Raw genomic sequence first — 14223 nt, 5'->3', positions numbered from 1 at the left:
GCAAGCCTAACCTCAGTTGTAGTGTCAAATGCTAGGGATGGGAGGCTATTGCTTCAGGTGACAGGGTATATGTTGAAGGAAAGCTCTCCAGGTGTAACCAGTTCACAATGTAAATAAAGCTTTTGGATGCATCCTTTAATGCATACGTCTTTCTGGCCAACTCACTTGACTCCATTTATTATAGACTAGGCCTGTAAACATATGGAGGGGTACTTCAGAATTTGGTGGGTCCAGCCAATGTAAACTTTGAAACTCTCTGGGCTGGTCCCATTGAAGGCTAATGAGCTATAACTTGAGCAGGATGAAGGTTTGGCCCTCTGTGTTCAAGAGCAGGAGAGGAGCTGTCATAGGCTGGTCTCATCACTTCACCCCCTCTGCAGAGATGGGGAAATCAGTAACTTTGGGAATCAGGCTGGTATCTATGCTCTCAGCAGTGGAATAGAGAGCAGGGGAAGACAGGTAAGTATAGCTTTGTTTGTAGTGAAATATTGTTTTAATAGCGGGCATGTGAGTAAGAGATGTTTGGCTTGAATTCCTCTGCAAACTGGTCTGCAGTAGTTCAAGCTTCCCCCCTCCCAGTCCTGCTACCATCTTTCTACTGTAGGTACTTTTCTGGCCTCCCACTTACTACAGGAAACCTGTGGCAGAGCAGGGAATTGAACCTGGGTCTCCCTGGTTGTGGGCTAATACCCTAATCACTGGCCTATCCTTCCTCTCCTGTAGGCCAGCAGATTAGTTCAGTCCCATAGTCCATTTTGATGACGGTAGCTACGGAGCTAATTAATGCAAATGCGGGAGGGGGGTTGCTTTGTGATGCAGAGGATAGTCAACTAGGCACTGCATTGGCACCTGCCAAACTCCTATCACACAGGCCACTGAGCAGTTATCAGAGAGTGACAACTTTTCAGACACCTCCACTTGGCTGGATTTGAATCGCCACTGCAGAGGTAATCAGCCTTGTCTGCTCTCCTGAGCCATCCAGTCTCCGGATTTCGGAGCTGTGCTGGGCTGTGAGTGCTGTTTGGTGTAGTAGAGGAGAGGTACTGAGGAGCTGTTTGGTTCTCGGTTTGAGTGACTCAGCCTCCAGGCCGGCCCACAAAACTCCCTCCTCTTGCTGGGCCTGCAGCCATGGAAACGGCAAGAGTCCCTTTTAGAACACAGCTCTGAGAAGGGAGAGGGAGCACAAAGGCAGCCAGCCAGCAAGGGCTTGTGCTTAGCACAAGGGTCCCTGGGGTTTTCCTCTTCCAGCCTTTGCCCTGTGCTGATCGCTGATCGGCTTGTCTCTCTCTGATCAGTGAGGTGGACGCAGCTCAAGAGGATGAGCTCTAGCACAATAGCTCTGGCCCCTGTGGCCAAGAACGTGATGGTATATCGCAATGGGGACTCCTTCTTCCACGGAAGGAAGTTTGTGGTGAACCAGCGCCAGTTCCTGACCTTTGAAGCGTTTCTGAATGAGGTGACCAGCACAATCCATGCGTCTGTGGCTGTGAGGAATATCTACACCCCCAGGCAGGGCCACCGGGTCACTGAGCTGGAGGAGTTGCAGAATGGATGCCCGTATGTGGCAGCTGGCTTTGAGCGGTTCAAAAGGCTAGAGTGAGTAGATCAAACTGTTAACTTCAGTCTCGGGACTTAGATACCTATCCCCATGTGGCTATTGGGGAAGGAAGAGGTAACTGCAGGTGAAAACAGACAGCACTTCTGGGTGTGTTATGTTCTGTAGCGAGTCTGAGGCAGAATGCGGAAAGAAATTGAAGGCTGAGCGAGTAATGGGGGGTACGTGAGAAATTCATGCAGTGTGTTTGATTTGCCATAAATATGGCTGACGGCGCTGAGCTTAGAGTCCCCCCCTTGTTTTGACTGACAGAGCCAGCTCACTAAGGAGCTCATTCCTGCTCTCGTGCGTGCCTCACTCACCATCAATAAGAACCAGTCTTTATCAAAAGAAAACCTTAGTGTAGCCAGTTGGATGTTAAATTCTTTTGTGCCACACAACTTGTCAGTAATCTTGGTTTTCTCTTCCCATCAGATTATCCACCCTTAAAATTAATAGTTAGGGAAGTTCAAAGGACTTTAAATAAGTTTAATATTCGGGATTTTAAAGGGCACGCAACAATCAGCTGTGTGTTAGCCTGAAACTGGGAAGGACGAGATTGTCCTTTTAATTGCTTCACTCATTGGAATCAGTTGTGAATATTCCTAGATGTGCTGGATGAGACTGGAAATGTAAATCAAGGTGATCTTTCACATTAGAGGAATACAAAAATATCTGCAGAGAAATGTATGTTCTGGCAGGGTGTTGGTATGTGCTGTGCAGTATTATGTTGCGTTATACACAGCTCTGTGTCTTAGGGAGCTCAGTGGGAGATAGCTGGGGCTCTCTGCTGTGGCTTTCCATCACAAGTGTCCCTAGAAATGTCAGCTACTGATGAATCATCTTCATTCTACCAGGTTTCTTGTGTTCTGGATGGAGCGGGCATTTCCAAATGCGTATTTGTTTTTTTAAATGCAGCCTAAAATATAGTGGGCCAGATTCATTCCTGGCATTACTTCTTTGGAATCAGTGAAGTTTCATGGGGGATGAATTATACTCGGTAAGTAAATATGGTGGAGGAAACCGTCAAGCTGTATTTATTGAGCAACACTGGCCAGTGCTTGGAGTCTTGGTCAATGTCCCGCTCAAGGGATAAAACATGATGTTCACCAAAACGTGAAGTTGGCATATGTGGTATCTGGAACTCCGCCTGTTTGGCTGAGAATTGTTTCATCATGAGAGTTGTTGGTTAGACTAGCCTTCTGGAGGGCAAATGAGAGGAGTCCGGAAGAAATGATGATTTTGTGCTGATATGCACTTGGGAAGCAGAGAGTTTTATATACAGTGGGAATGGCTGCAGCGTGAATTTAGGCAAGACTATTCTTGACTTCTGCAAATATCTGTATGCCGATCAGCTGAGAAGTGACCAAACCAGTTAACGTTGGTCCAGTTCTGGCAGATATTGACCTAAAGAAGTAAACACTAGACATAATCCTCTTGTGATTGTAACCAGTTAAAAACCAGCTAGAATTTTGTTCTTGTAGCCTGACCAGTCCACAGTTTCACGTCTATTCATGCTGATGAGACGTAGAATAAGGTATTAAGTTTATTATATACAAATGAAGTTCTCTCCGGGTTAGGCTGGCGGAGGTTAGAAGAGGTGTGTATTGATCATTTTCTTGCCTCCGTTTTTACAGCTATTTAAACCCTGGAATGAAGCAGCTCAGTGGGAGCAGGAAAAAAAATGGCTTGCGGGTGAGTCCATGGGGGAGACAGGTGGTTGCCTTGTTCAGAGAGTGAGCAGAATGTAAGGCTTGGTCAGGGATTAGGACACCTGCCTGCTACTAGCAGAGAACCAGAGAACTTTGTCAGGAATGACTTTCTACAAGGCTGATTGCATGTGTTTCTCTAACCACTCCCTGCATAGGGGTCGGGGGAGGGGAGTGGCAGTGTGAGAGCTACCTGGGTATGTGACATTCTTCCCACCGTGACTAATGCAGTAGAGAAAGCAGTGCTCTCCTGCCAATCTCTTCAAAATGTCCACAGCTCGTAAATAAGTTTGTCAGAACAGCAGCTGGCTGCAGTGGAAATGGGCTGTGGGTGTGCCCCCCACCCCACCCCACCCCTGTTGAAACATGAATGGAACTGAGAATGTGAATCCTAAACTGTGCAGGGGAGGCAGTTGTGCAAAATGCAGAATGCGCAGGAGTCAGGAAGAAGTGGGTGACAGGAATAATTGTGGCTGCCTAAGAACGCAGGCCCTGAAAGCGCTTTGGGAGTCAATGGGGACATCCCCTGTGTGACTGCCACGGGGCTCAACCCTTTGTTTACATTCTATCACCACCATTAGCACTTAGACCTGTACACAGACTTAACCCTGGCAACCTTGGTATGCACCTGGCCTTGCCAACCCATTTGTTGATGATGTGGAGGGTGGGGGTGTGTGTAAAGAGGCTCTCCAGGACTTGCCTGCAAACAAGCCCCACCTAGCAGCAATGAGACCATGCAGCAAGTTGGGAAGTCCCATCTGGCAGGCCGCTCCTAAGCTCTGCGTTTGAGTGACATTTGTGTGTGCTGAATCTGGCCTGTAGATCCGCCCCATGGTTCCCCAGAAGCTGAACTTGGCAGCACGATGGCAGAAGCACGTCCACCTGCCCTGCATTATACAGTGAGCGCCTTTTGACTTTGCTCTAAAGATTCCCTTGGGGAGCAGGAGGTCTGGGGAGGCTGGAGGCAGAGTCCTTGAGCTCAGGAACTGGGGGAAGCTGGCTTTGGAGGGGTGTATTCCTGCCCCAGTCCCTCCCAGAGCTAGTTGCTATTTCTATCTATGCCTCCTTCATTCAGAGCAAGCTCCTCCCTGACAGGAGAGAGTCATTCTGTAGAAGGGACCATTCCTCTTCAATGACCAGCCCTCTGTAGCTGGATATATTCTGGGCCCCTGCTCCTCTAGCCCTGGGTTAAATGAATCTTGCAGTTTTATGTGTGGATTGGTTTTCTATGAGCACAATCATTTCATCTTCTGAAACAGAACAAGCACGGAAAATCGCATTAGTACCAGAGTTTCCTGGGCTTCTAACTGATTGGACCAGATACTGATTTAGTGTAAATCCCATGTAACCACATTGGCTTCAACTGGGTTAACTCTGAATTTACAACAGTGTAAACTGAGAGCACAGTTTGGTCCAATATACGAAGCACTGTCTGTGCATATGGATTATTACAGGCCAAGATCTGACTGTTAAATTCTGAATCCAGTGTGCTGTGCCTTGGGATGATCTGTCTTGACTGGGAGGAAATTTGTGACATGCTAGCTGGAGATCACACTATCTGTACATCTGACCTCAAGGGTCTGGCATTATAGGCCATCTCCAGTCCATTCAAAGGGTTCCTGCTGAGATAATAGTCTTTGTCTGTAGCTCTGACCACATCACTCCTCGGTTTGGAATCCTCCACTGACGTCACCTGTTTAAAGTTCAAGCCTCTTCTCCTCATCTTTAAGGTTCTTCGCAACTCTGCCACTCTGTTTATCCGCTCTTGTCTCTTCTGTTTCCTCTGCCAGCGGTGCCAGCCTTTTTTTCCAATCCCTCCTCAAGGCCCACTTCTTCCATGGCGTCTACAATTAAAGCCCAGCTGATAATGGACAGAGGGAGGGGCTGTTGGCTATAATTGATATATATCTTTAAAAGAAAAATTTGACATGTGCACGTGTAAACATTGTCTATATTTTGATGGCCTCCCTTTCCTCCACACTTCATACATTGTCTGTTCCTAGGGGTAAAGGCGAGATAAGTACATGTATTGCTCTCCTCTATCATTGCCTTGTTCACGCTGCTTCTACGTTGTCTTCTGTTCCTGCCTCTTCATCTGTTGTTTTAGATCAGGGGTCTCAAACTCCCAACCCGTGGGCCATCTGTAGTCCAAGAACCTCCCCAGTGTGGCCTGTGGGGCTCCAGCAGTTTTGGGGCTGGGTCTCTCCCTTGACCCCACCTGCTGCCCCTGGGGGTTCCCTCTCCCCTGGGCAATTTACAATGGCCCAGGGCCCTGGCCACCACCGGCAGTGCAGTGGAGTTGAGCAGCGTCTGCCAGCTCACTCCACGTCTGCTGGCCCTTCCCTGCGGCCTCCACGGTGCCTGGGGGCAGCAGCATCTGGAGGACCCCTGGCCCACGCTGTCTTGGAGCCCCAGGTAAGTGCCACACCCTTTCCCCCTCACTGCACCTCCCAGCCTCAAACTCCCTCCCAGAGCCTGCACTCCCACCCCATTCCCACAGAGCCCCTCCCGCCCCCAAACTCCCTCCCAGAGCCTGCAACCAGCACCCAAACTCGATCCCAAAGCCTGCACCCCAGACCCCCTCCCCCACCCAAACTTCCTCCCAGAGTCTGCATCTCAATCCCCTACCCCAGACCTCCTCCTCCACTCAAATTCCCTCCCCGAGCCTTAGGCAGGTGTGGGGCAGAGTTGGCGGGGGGGGGGGGAGAGTTTTGGTGGGGTGGGTTCTGGGTGGCATGAGTGACATTATTGGCCCACTGGGAAGATTTAAGGACTGGCACTGGCTCTTGGGTAAAAACTGAGTTTGAGACCCGTTAGATGATAAACTCTTTGGTGAAGGAACCATTTCGTATGTTTGTACAACACCAAGATCCAATCCCGGTTGGGACGCTTTGGCTCTACCACTACGCTCCCAATAATAATGAGCTGTTTAATCGTGTGGCTGTTGGAGAGCTACGGCTTGGATGTGTGGAAAGTTGTAGAGGAGTTGGCTCTTTGTTCATGGGGGCTGGGGGTACAGATACAGGGGGCTGGGAACACAGGCTCATCACATATTTTTCTTGGCCCTTTTATTGAAGTGTTTTCCGGAATGGGGATTTGCTGAGCCCCCCTTTCCGACTGCTGCTCTCCAAGAGCATCCTGCAGGAGTGGGACGCCATCCTGGGCCTGCTGACGGAGAAAGCCAACCTGCACAGTGGAGCTGTTCGAAAGTGGGTATCCATGAGAGGCACTGCTGGCTTTTCCTTATGTCCATCTGGTCTATGCTGTGTCCCCTTACACTGGTTAATGCTTAGTGCAAGAGGACCTGTTTCTGCATCTGATGTGCTGTTTGGCCCTGGTACTCAAGTTTTACCTTCTGTAAAATAGGGCTAATACTTACCTCTTGGGGGCTTGGTGAGAGTTAATGTTCATTATGCTCCAGTGAGAATAGCTATAAGCAAATCATTGTCCTTATATTATGTTGTATGTGTATGGGGGTAGGGGAATCTTACTGAACAAGTATAGTTTACCAGTAAATTAACTTATGCCGAAACACACTGGGCCACATTCACCACGGTGTAGTAACTCCACTGACTTCAGCAGACCTTCCCCAACAGTGAGCTTGGCCCATTCTCTGGCCTGTTTTCTATGTTCTGCTCCCATTTTCTTGATCACAGGGTGTACTTCCACCCAAGCAGGATCATTTGCTGCTCCTCCCTCACCCGCCCCACTCCCATGCTTTTTCTAACCCCCTTGCCATCTTCTCCCATAGACTCTGCCAACTGGATGGAGTCCCGGTCTCCACTGGCGAGGAGTTGGTGAACGGTGAATACTATGTGGCGGTCGGGGTGGAGAAGTACAAAAATCTGCCCTACTTTGAACTGCTGGTGCCTAAGAATTCTGGGCACCAGGCATTACGGTAGGTAGGCAGGCATGTATCTGTGGTGTAAAGATAAGCTTAAAAGTTATATTTATGCATGGGAGTGAGGAGAGAGGGGAAATAAGGGAACAAATGACTAGTTCTTCCTGTAACTTAATAATCACTCAAGCCCTAATTTTCAAAACTGTCTGACTTTTTGGGTGCCCAGTTTGAGACATGCAAGGGCCTGATTTTTCAGAGCTGCTGAGTCACCTCAGCACTTAGGTGTCTCAAACTGGGCACCTAAAACTGGAGATGCTCAAAGTCTGTGACCACCTTTGAAAACGGTGGATGGAACTAACCCAAAATCACTTCAAAAAGAAATGTCTCAATGTTGAGCCAAACTTCACCAATGCTCTCCTGGTGTGATTGGAACCTGGCAAAGAGCACTTAAAGGTGTTCATCTGGAAAGACAAGGAGCACTTCCCCCCCATCCCCTGGCAAAAGTGTGTTTGAACCTTGGAAACAACTTTCACAGCTTTTATTGAGTTTGCATATTAAGTTTCCCAACTTAAAATGGGAACATTTAAACAAATCCATTTCTTTATTATTAGGATTCTGTTGTGAGAGTGTTTTGAGGCTTGGATTAAAATAATCTGAATTATGATAGAAGTTGGGGTACAAAATTGTTTTGTTTTGTTTTTTAAGCGTTTTAGTGTCGGGCTGTTTTTAACATGTACAAACCACCCTATGAAATCCCTGTGCCCAGCACCAGAAAAAGTAGTAGCTTGGCTGAGTTTCCCAGTAGTCCTGTAGCAAGGGCCAAAGAGCAGTTGTCAGTTGGGAATAGCAGCAGATTTGGACGGTCTGGGATAGGCAATGGGATAGATCCTTCCATCCCTAGGATGGTGCTTCAAATCTAGCCTAGGTCAGCAGTGACTAAGAACTTTTTTCTTTTAATCACCTGCTGGCTGTTTAGTGGCCTGTGTGAAATGAGTGGTGGGTATTGGTTCAGTTTAGAGTCAAACAGCTCTTCACAAGCATCACGAATTCTCATTTCTGTGGATCATCTCCGCAGAGCAGTACAGGATTGACTAGGTCCCGGAGACAGCTCCCTCGTCAGGTTAGGGCTGAGGCACATTGGAGGGGGAGCCTGCACTGATGCTACCTGGGCTCTGCCTGCTGTGAGAATAGAGATCTCCCGCGCTGTCAATCCAGCACCTTTCACCAGCACTGCACTCGCTTGTGAATGTGGAAAAGGGAAAAAAAAATACCAGGGTGAATATTTGTGCATGCGCATCCCATGGACGGACACCCTGTCTCTGAAAAATGTTGGATCACGACATGCTGAGGTTTGTTTTTTTGTGTTTCAGGAACCATCCAAACAACAGACGCAGGATCCACAATCAGGGGGTAGGTAGCTCAGCCTGTGTAGGCTGCTACATTTATACTACAGACCAGCCATCAAGCTGGTTTAGATGTAAATTTGTACATAGTGGACATGTGTAAATGGATGCAGCAGAAAAGCTGCCCCAAACACCGATTCTGATACAGTATCCTCTGGATGTGAGCAATGGGACCTGGCTGGAAATGCCCATCTTTGCTTCATTTCTCTCTGTTTAAAGCAGTAGCGGGGTTCTCTACAGCTGCCCTGTGAAGGCACCCTACTTGCCTGCTCTTTCTAGTATAATAATAACTGTCTGAGCTTGTGAGGCCTTTACATCAACTCGATGGCATTTTTCTGTTTGGACATTCCAGCCTAATAATACTGCTCATTTTAGCTCTGTGTTGGCTGGGTTTAAAATGTTGACAATCCTGAACAGGGGAGAGAAGGGGGCAGGGGGGTAGAGAGAGAGTAAGAATAAGAATGAGAATGGTAGGGCAAATGGGTAGCCCTCACACGGGGGAGGAATGGGGTTGCACACAGAACCTCTGTTGGGGCCAGGGGGAGAATGAAGGGGTCTGATATAGGGGAGAAGAGGAGAGGGCTGCAGGGAGTCCCTGAAATAAAGGAGAGTGGCAATGGGGAGAATGGAGGGATGCAAGGAGCGTCTGGTGTGTGCTGTACGCCCAGCCTACGGAAGCAACCAAGTGTGCAGCCCCCTAGTAAGATTGTTAGTAGATCTTAGTGTTTTGCCATTGTGTATTATCTCCACCAACAGAAGCTGCTCCAGAGCAGGCCTTAAACATCCCCTTCTTTCTTAATTTTGGGACCTTGATGTTGACTTCTTCAGATCTTATTTTCTGATGGCCCTGATTGTGGCGTCCTTTCCTCTGGTATGCCAGTGTCCAGTAGTGACCAGCAGGAGACATTTGTGTAGCCAGTGACCATCTGGTTCTCCCTTCTGTTGCACGGTGCCCCATAGCGCTGGCTTGCAAATTTCGGCTCATGCCGTTCTTTTAGCCACTTCATGATCAGTAAAGGCAGCTGCTCTGAGAATGCATCTTGGAATGGACAGGAGAGAGTTCTTGTGTGAGTAGGAAGTGGTTGTACAGGGATCTCAGCTACAGGAGTTGGGTTCAGCTGGGCACTCAACTGAAAATGAAGTGTCCCAACAAGTCCAGGCTGCCATGTCCTTTTCGAGGGGTGTCTGTCTTGTTAAATTTGTTGAAACATTTCCTGTTCTTGTTCTCAGTTTGGTAAAAGCTATACCACCTCCCAGGATGGAGCTAGCGACTCTGCCCTCATTGATCCACCTCAGCAGGTAATGAATATAGCAAGCACTGGATGTGACCCATTGTAGTTAAGCTGCATAGTCGTTTGCATTAAAACCTTTTTTCCAGAACTGATATCATATGGGATCCTGCCAGTCAGCTCTGAGGTGTGCTGGCGGGGCCATTCTGGGCAGATGGCCTAGTGTCTCTATAACTAATGCTGTAGAATCAGTCTCTCATTCTCACAAGCCCTAGGATAAGAGACACACTAAGGAAGTTATTGTGAATGTTAATTTCAGCCAGACTATCGCAGGGTGCAGTCCACAGGAGCCGCAGAGAAAGACAAAACCCCCGTTCCTTCTCCAGCAGTGCGCAGACAAGCGAGGAAATATCCACACAAAGAGGAAGAGTCTGTTTTCCACGCCAAGCCTGTCCGTGCAGGGCAAAACAGGACAAATAGCAGGAACGTGCAACACTGGCCTGACCAAGGTAAAGAACGTCACTAGGGATGTTTAGGAATGACAGGGAATGGCCTTAATTTGATGCTAAGGGAGCAGTCTAACTCTGAGGTGCTAAAGGGGAACAGTCGCTAGTGTATCTCCTAACTGCCATTGTAATTCCATTCCTTCCTCTGCTCAACAAACACCCCATGAATGAAACTTTCTTGAGACCTGAGTCGCCATGACGCTGAGATACTGAACTCTGTCTGGAGTTGCCTGGAGCTGCACCCCACTATATTTGTTGGGGCAATAATTAAAGAGCATAAAAGGTGAAAAGCAAATATGCGTCTGAACGCCCAGCAGCAACCCAGGGAAGGAACTGTGGTGGATGTGCAGCTGCTCTGCAATAACTTATGAATCCTGGATGTTACTGTGTGACTATATTGGTTTAGTTTAATAGGGGGCTGCAAGGAAAACAAGCAGGAAGGAAACACAGTGGTTCAAGATAAGACACCAGGCCCCCTTAGGAAACACCTGAGGTGTGTTAAGAGACAATGCCAGGATGGGAAAAGGCTGGGAATTACAGATCAAAAGCACTATAGGAGTTTAAAAAGGAACTCTCTCTCTCTCAGGCATGGGAGGAGTTGTTGGGGAGCTGTTTGGGGAAACCAGACTGACATAGACTCCTCTGTGGTGTCAGGAGTAGTTAGGCCTGCCTCAGTTACCGTCAGGGGATGGTAAATGTGTAGGTAAGATAGATTGATGTCTTAAAATCATTTTTCTCTAAGTGCTTTGTTCCTCCTGTTAAACAATACTTTTGGCTTAAGAAGCCTGTATGATAACTCTATTCACCACTGGTCACAGGCTCCAAAAAGGAAGAACCACAGGTACCAAACCCAGTTGGACCTGCTGGATAACCATGGTCAGTGCCCAGGCCTGGTCTAAGAGTGGGAGAAATGTATGATTCCACCCCAGGAGATATGAAGGCGTAAGGTCTAACAGGGCAGGAGGGGTAGTCTGGGAGACATAGAAAGGTGGCAGAGGTGCAGCTCAGCCTGTAACTATGTCAGGAACACTTTTTAAATGAGATTTTTTTTTTAACGTGCCAGCATCTCCGTAATGAATCGACCCAATGTTCTTAATCTGATTTGCTGTATAAAATCAAGCTCTAAACGTGGTTAACAGCTTATTAATGTTATTTCCTCGGTGCCAGCAACATGGCAGGTGGTGATGAAAGGCCCCAGGGACACTAGACTGGACCTAGCCATTCCTATAGCTTAAGCTGCATTAAGTCACAGCTAGTGTCTGGGATACCCTCTTAAGATCTTTCTTCTCCTCACAGAAGAGGGAAGTGTCTATAAAGTGAAATACCCAAGAAATGAGATGCAAGGTGCCCGGGAAGTAATGGAGAATGAATACACAAAGATGGAGCTACCTGTTGATCAGGTATGAGGTGTAACTCTCTCTGGTAAATTACTAAAAGGCTTTTTCTCTCCTGCATTACTAACTGTCCAGGAGTTCAGGCTGCTGCTGTGAGAGACAAGTAGTTCCCGCTGGGGTCCATGGGAGTTAATCGTATCTTGCAGCAGGAGAACCTGGCCCCAGGAGACAAGCCTTCCAAGGAAACTGTCTCATCAAAACTTTTCTTAAAAATTGAGAAACAAAACCCCATAGAGCTATCGGAGGCTCCTCTCTGCAATACAAACTATGTAATACTAAACGCTGGAATCTGAGAACATGTTTGGTGACTCAATAGTCTAGCAGTGGCCTAAGTAGCTTCTTCAGTTTTATTACTTCTTTTAAATCAAATTCTCTTCTTTTCTATTTTATTGGTGCCACCACAATTTCCCTCTTCAGAATGTGTGAAAGTGGAAATAACCACAGGGGAGGGTTGGATGCATTTCCTGGAGATGGCTACAGTCCTGCAAATCTGTTTTTTGTGGATTGGATACGGATACAAATTTTGCATCCGTGCAGGGCTCTAAATACAGGATCTCAAGGCAGAGAATCAGCTGTTTGTAGCTCATAGCCTATGAGACCGCTTCCCCACCTTCCAGAGCCTATATTCTTGTGGATGAGGATCAGATGTGGATCCACATTTTTGTATCAGCACAGGACTCTACAGATGGCCTTTCTACAGAGCTGTAAGAGTCATACAGTTCTCTAAGAGAATGGAGACTTGGAGATAAGGTAGGTTTCCCCTGATTTTTGTCCTTATTTTCTCCCTTCTCCAGAGAGCTGCAGAGACTGTGGAAGAAGTTATACCAAAACACAAAATGACTCCTCATAGCAAGGTACTGCTAAAGAGTCCAGTATACTTGTAAAGTATGTGTGTGTTTAGACAGTGGGTGAAAGTAAGCAAGTTAAGATTAGATATCTAAGACACAACTAGCTTTAATTTAACAGGAAGGTACTCAGTATAAATTCTTAGACTGACACAAATTTGCTATCCCCTAATTTGTGACTTTATAAAACAACTGATACAATAAACTCTGAAAACGAAAATAACTGCACACAATATCAAGGAAATGCTATGCCACTTACTGTGTGATAGTGTCTCACCTTGTGTAACTGTAGTTGTGGTTAAAACCTTCACTGTAAAAACCTTTTTTATCAGAGGCTTAGATTCTGAATGTTTAAAAAGATTGACAGATGAATCTTGGCATCCTCCAAGGGTGGATGTTTGGCTTCTGCTGCTGCATGTCACCACCTGCAGCTGCCCTAATCTTTAATACTATAATGCAGCCTGTTAAGACTACTGGGATTCTGATGGTACAGTGCATGCTGGGACCAGGTTTGTGCAGGTTGCACCTCTATTAAATATGGAGGTAGAAGTATTTTTATTTCATATAAATTAGGCATTGCCAGTGGTGCTTTTAGACGTGCAAAGTATGGATGCGTGTGGAACACATAGAATCAGCTGCTCAACACATTTATAACCAATCTCTTCAATCACTAAACAGCAACAGTCTGAAACTTTTTTCTTTTGCAATGAAAAATCCCAGTTTTGTGGGAAGTTTTTAAAGGTGCCTGCTCCTTGGGGCAGTAACTTTTCTTATACCGGTTTTCATAAGAATTTGTAGAGGTAATGCATTTTGTCCCATTGCATATGTTATGGGACTGCTCCTGTTCCCTTTTAAGATCAAAGGTAAAATTCTGACTTAAATCGGAGCAGTTCATAGCTAAAGTCAGAATTACCTAATGGCGCACTCTGTCCTTTGGGGTGAATTTGGATCCGTGTATTCTGTATTTACTTCAGAGGATGGGGCAGTATTTCTCTGTCTGCAAAGAGTACCCTGCTGTCTCCTGCAAATGCTGATGTTGTAGTTGGTCTTTCATCCACAGACCTCAAATTGCTATATAAACACTTATTATTTGAGCCACATAGCCTTCAGTGCTGTAGGCAAGAATCACTAGGCCTATTTTAAAGATGTTTAGATTGAGGCATGCAGAAGTCTGCAGTCATATAGCAAGGCCATGGCATAGCTGGGAACAGTACCCAGAAATTCTTAATGCCAGACCCTGGCTGTAACCACTATACAACACCACGTTCGTTACATTAAAAGTCACTTGTATTGTTTTGTCTTTAAATGGGACAAGGTTGAGAGCACTGACAGATCGCGGAAGGCCTTGACAATGCGAAATTAGACCAGTGACTCAGAGGAGGAAGAGAACTGAAAGAGCCATTTCTCTGACGGTGTGAAGCTCTGAAGAGTTTATGAAGTGACTGTGATGAAATGGAGACCAAGTTAGCTTTACTCTCTGTGCAGTGGTAGATAACATAAGCACCTTGATCAAATCCAAGGACTTTGAAAAATGCTTGTTTTAAACAATACGAATGCCTTCATTATCTGGGCTTTGTATAGCAGGCTTCAAGTGAACAATGAATCAAATAACTTCATAATATATTTTAAAAAATATAAATTTAATTTAAACCCTTTTTTTCTTCCTTTCTCGGAAGATGTTTGGGGAGGAAGATGAGAAATG

At 46.6% G+C, this 14223-nt stretch overlaps 1 protein-coding gene across 3 annotated transcripts; it reads left to right on the top strand.

Moving 5' to 3' along the window:
* The first annotated feature begins 16 nt into the window (after window positions 1–16).
* Window positions 17–14180, top strand: DCDC2B (doublecortin domain containing 2B). Of its 3 annotated transcripts, none has more exons than XR_003997309.1 (11): window positions 17–1596; window positions 3232–3289; window positions 4126–4202; window positions 6381–6512; window positions 7055–7201; window positions 8515–8554; window positions 9778–9846; window positions 10096–10285; window positions 11579–11682; window positions 12214–12426; window positions 13837–14180. XR_003997309.1 is itself a non-coding variant. In XM_030539067.1 (11 exons), exons 1-11 carry the CDS (start codon window positions 1319–1321, stop codon window positions 13882–13884), a joined length of 1203 nt encoding a protein of 400 aa, XP_030394927.1. In that variant the 5' UTR covers window positions 17–1318; the 3' UTR covers window positions 13885–14180. The 3 variants fall into 3 exon arrangements, 2 of the variants coding, with proteins under 2 accessions (XP_030394927.1, XP_030394928.1); XM_030539067.1 differs by lacking the exon at window positions 12214–12426 and adding an exon at window positions 12471–12530; XM_030539068.1 differs by lacking the exons at window positions 9778–9846; window positions 12214–12426 and adding an exon at window positions 12471–12530.
* Window positions 14181–14223: the final 43 nt, after the last annotated feature.

The sequence above is a fragment of the Gopherus evgoodei genome, chromosome 20 (assembly GCF_007399415.2).
Source record: "Gopherus evgoodei ecotype Sinaloan lineage chromosome 20, rGopEvg1_v1.p, whole genome shotgun sequence".
In the NCBI taxonomy this organism is placed as follows: domain Eukaryota; kingdom Metazoa; phylum Chordata; order Testudines; family Testudinidae; genus Gopherus; species Gopherus evgoodei.
Note: the sequence above shows the minus strand (reverse complement) of the source record. Positions and strands in the feature narration are given on the sequence as shown.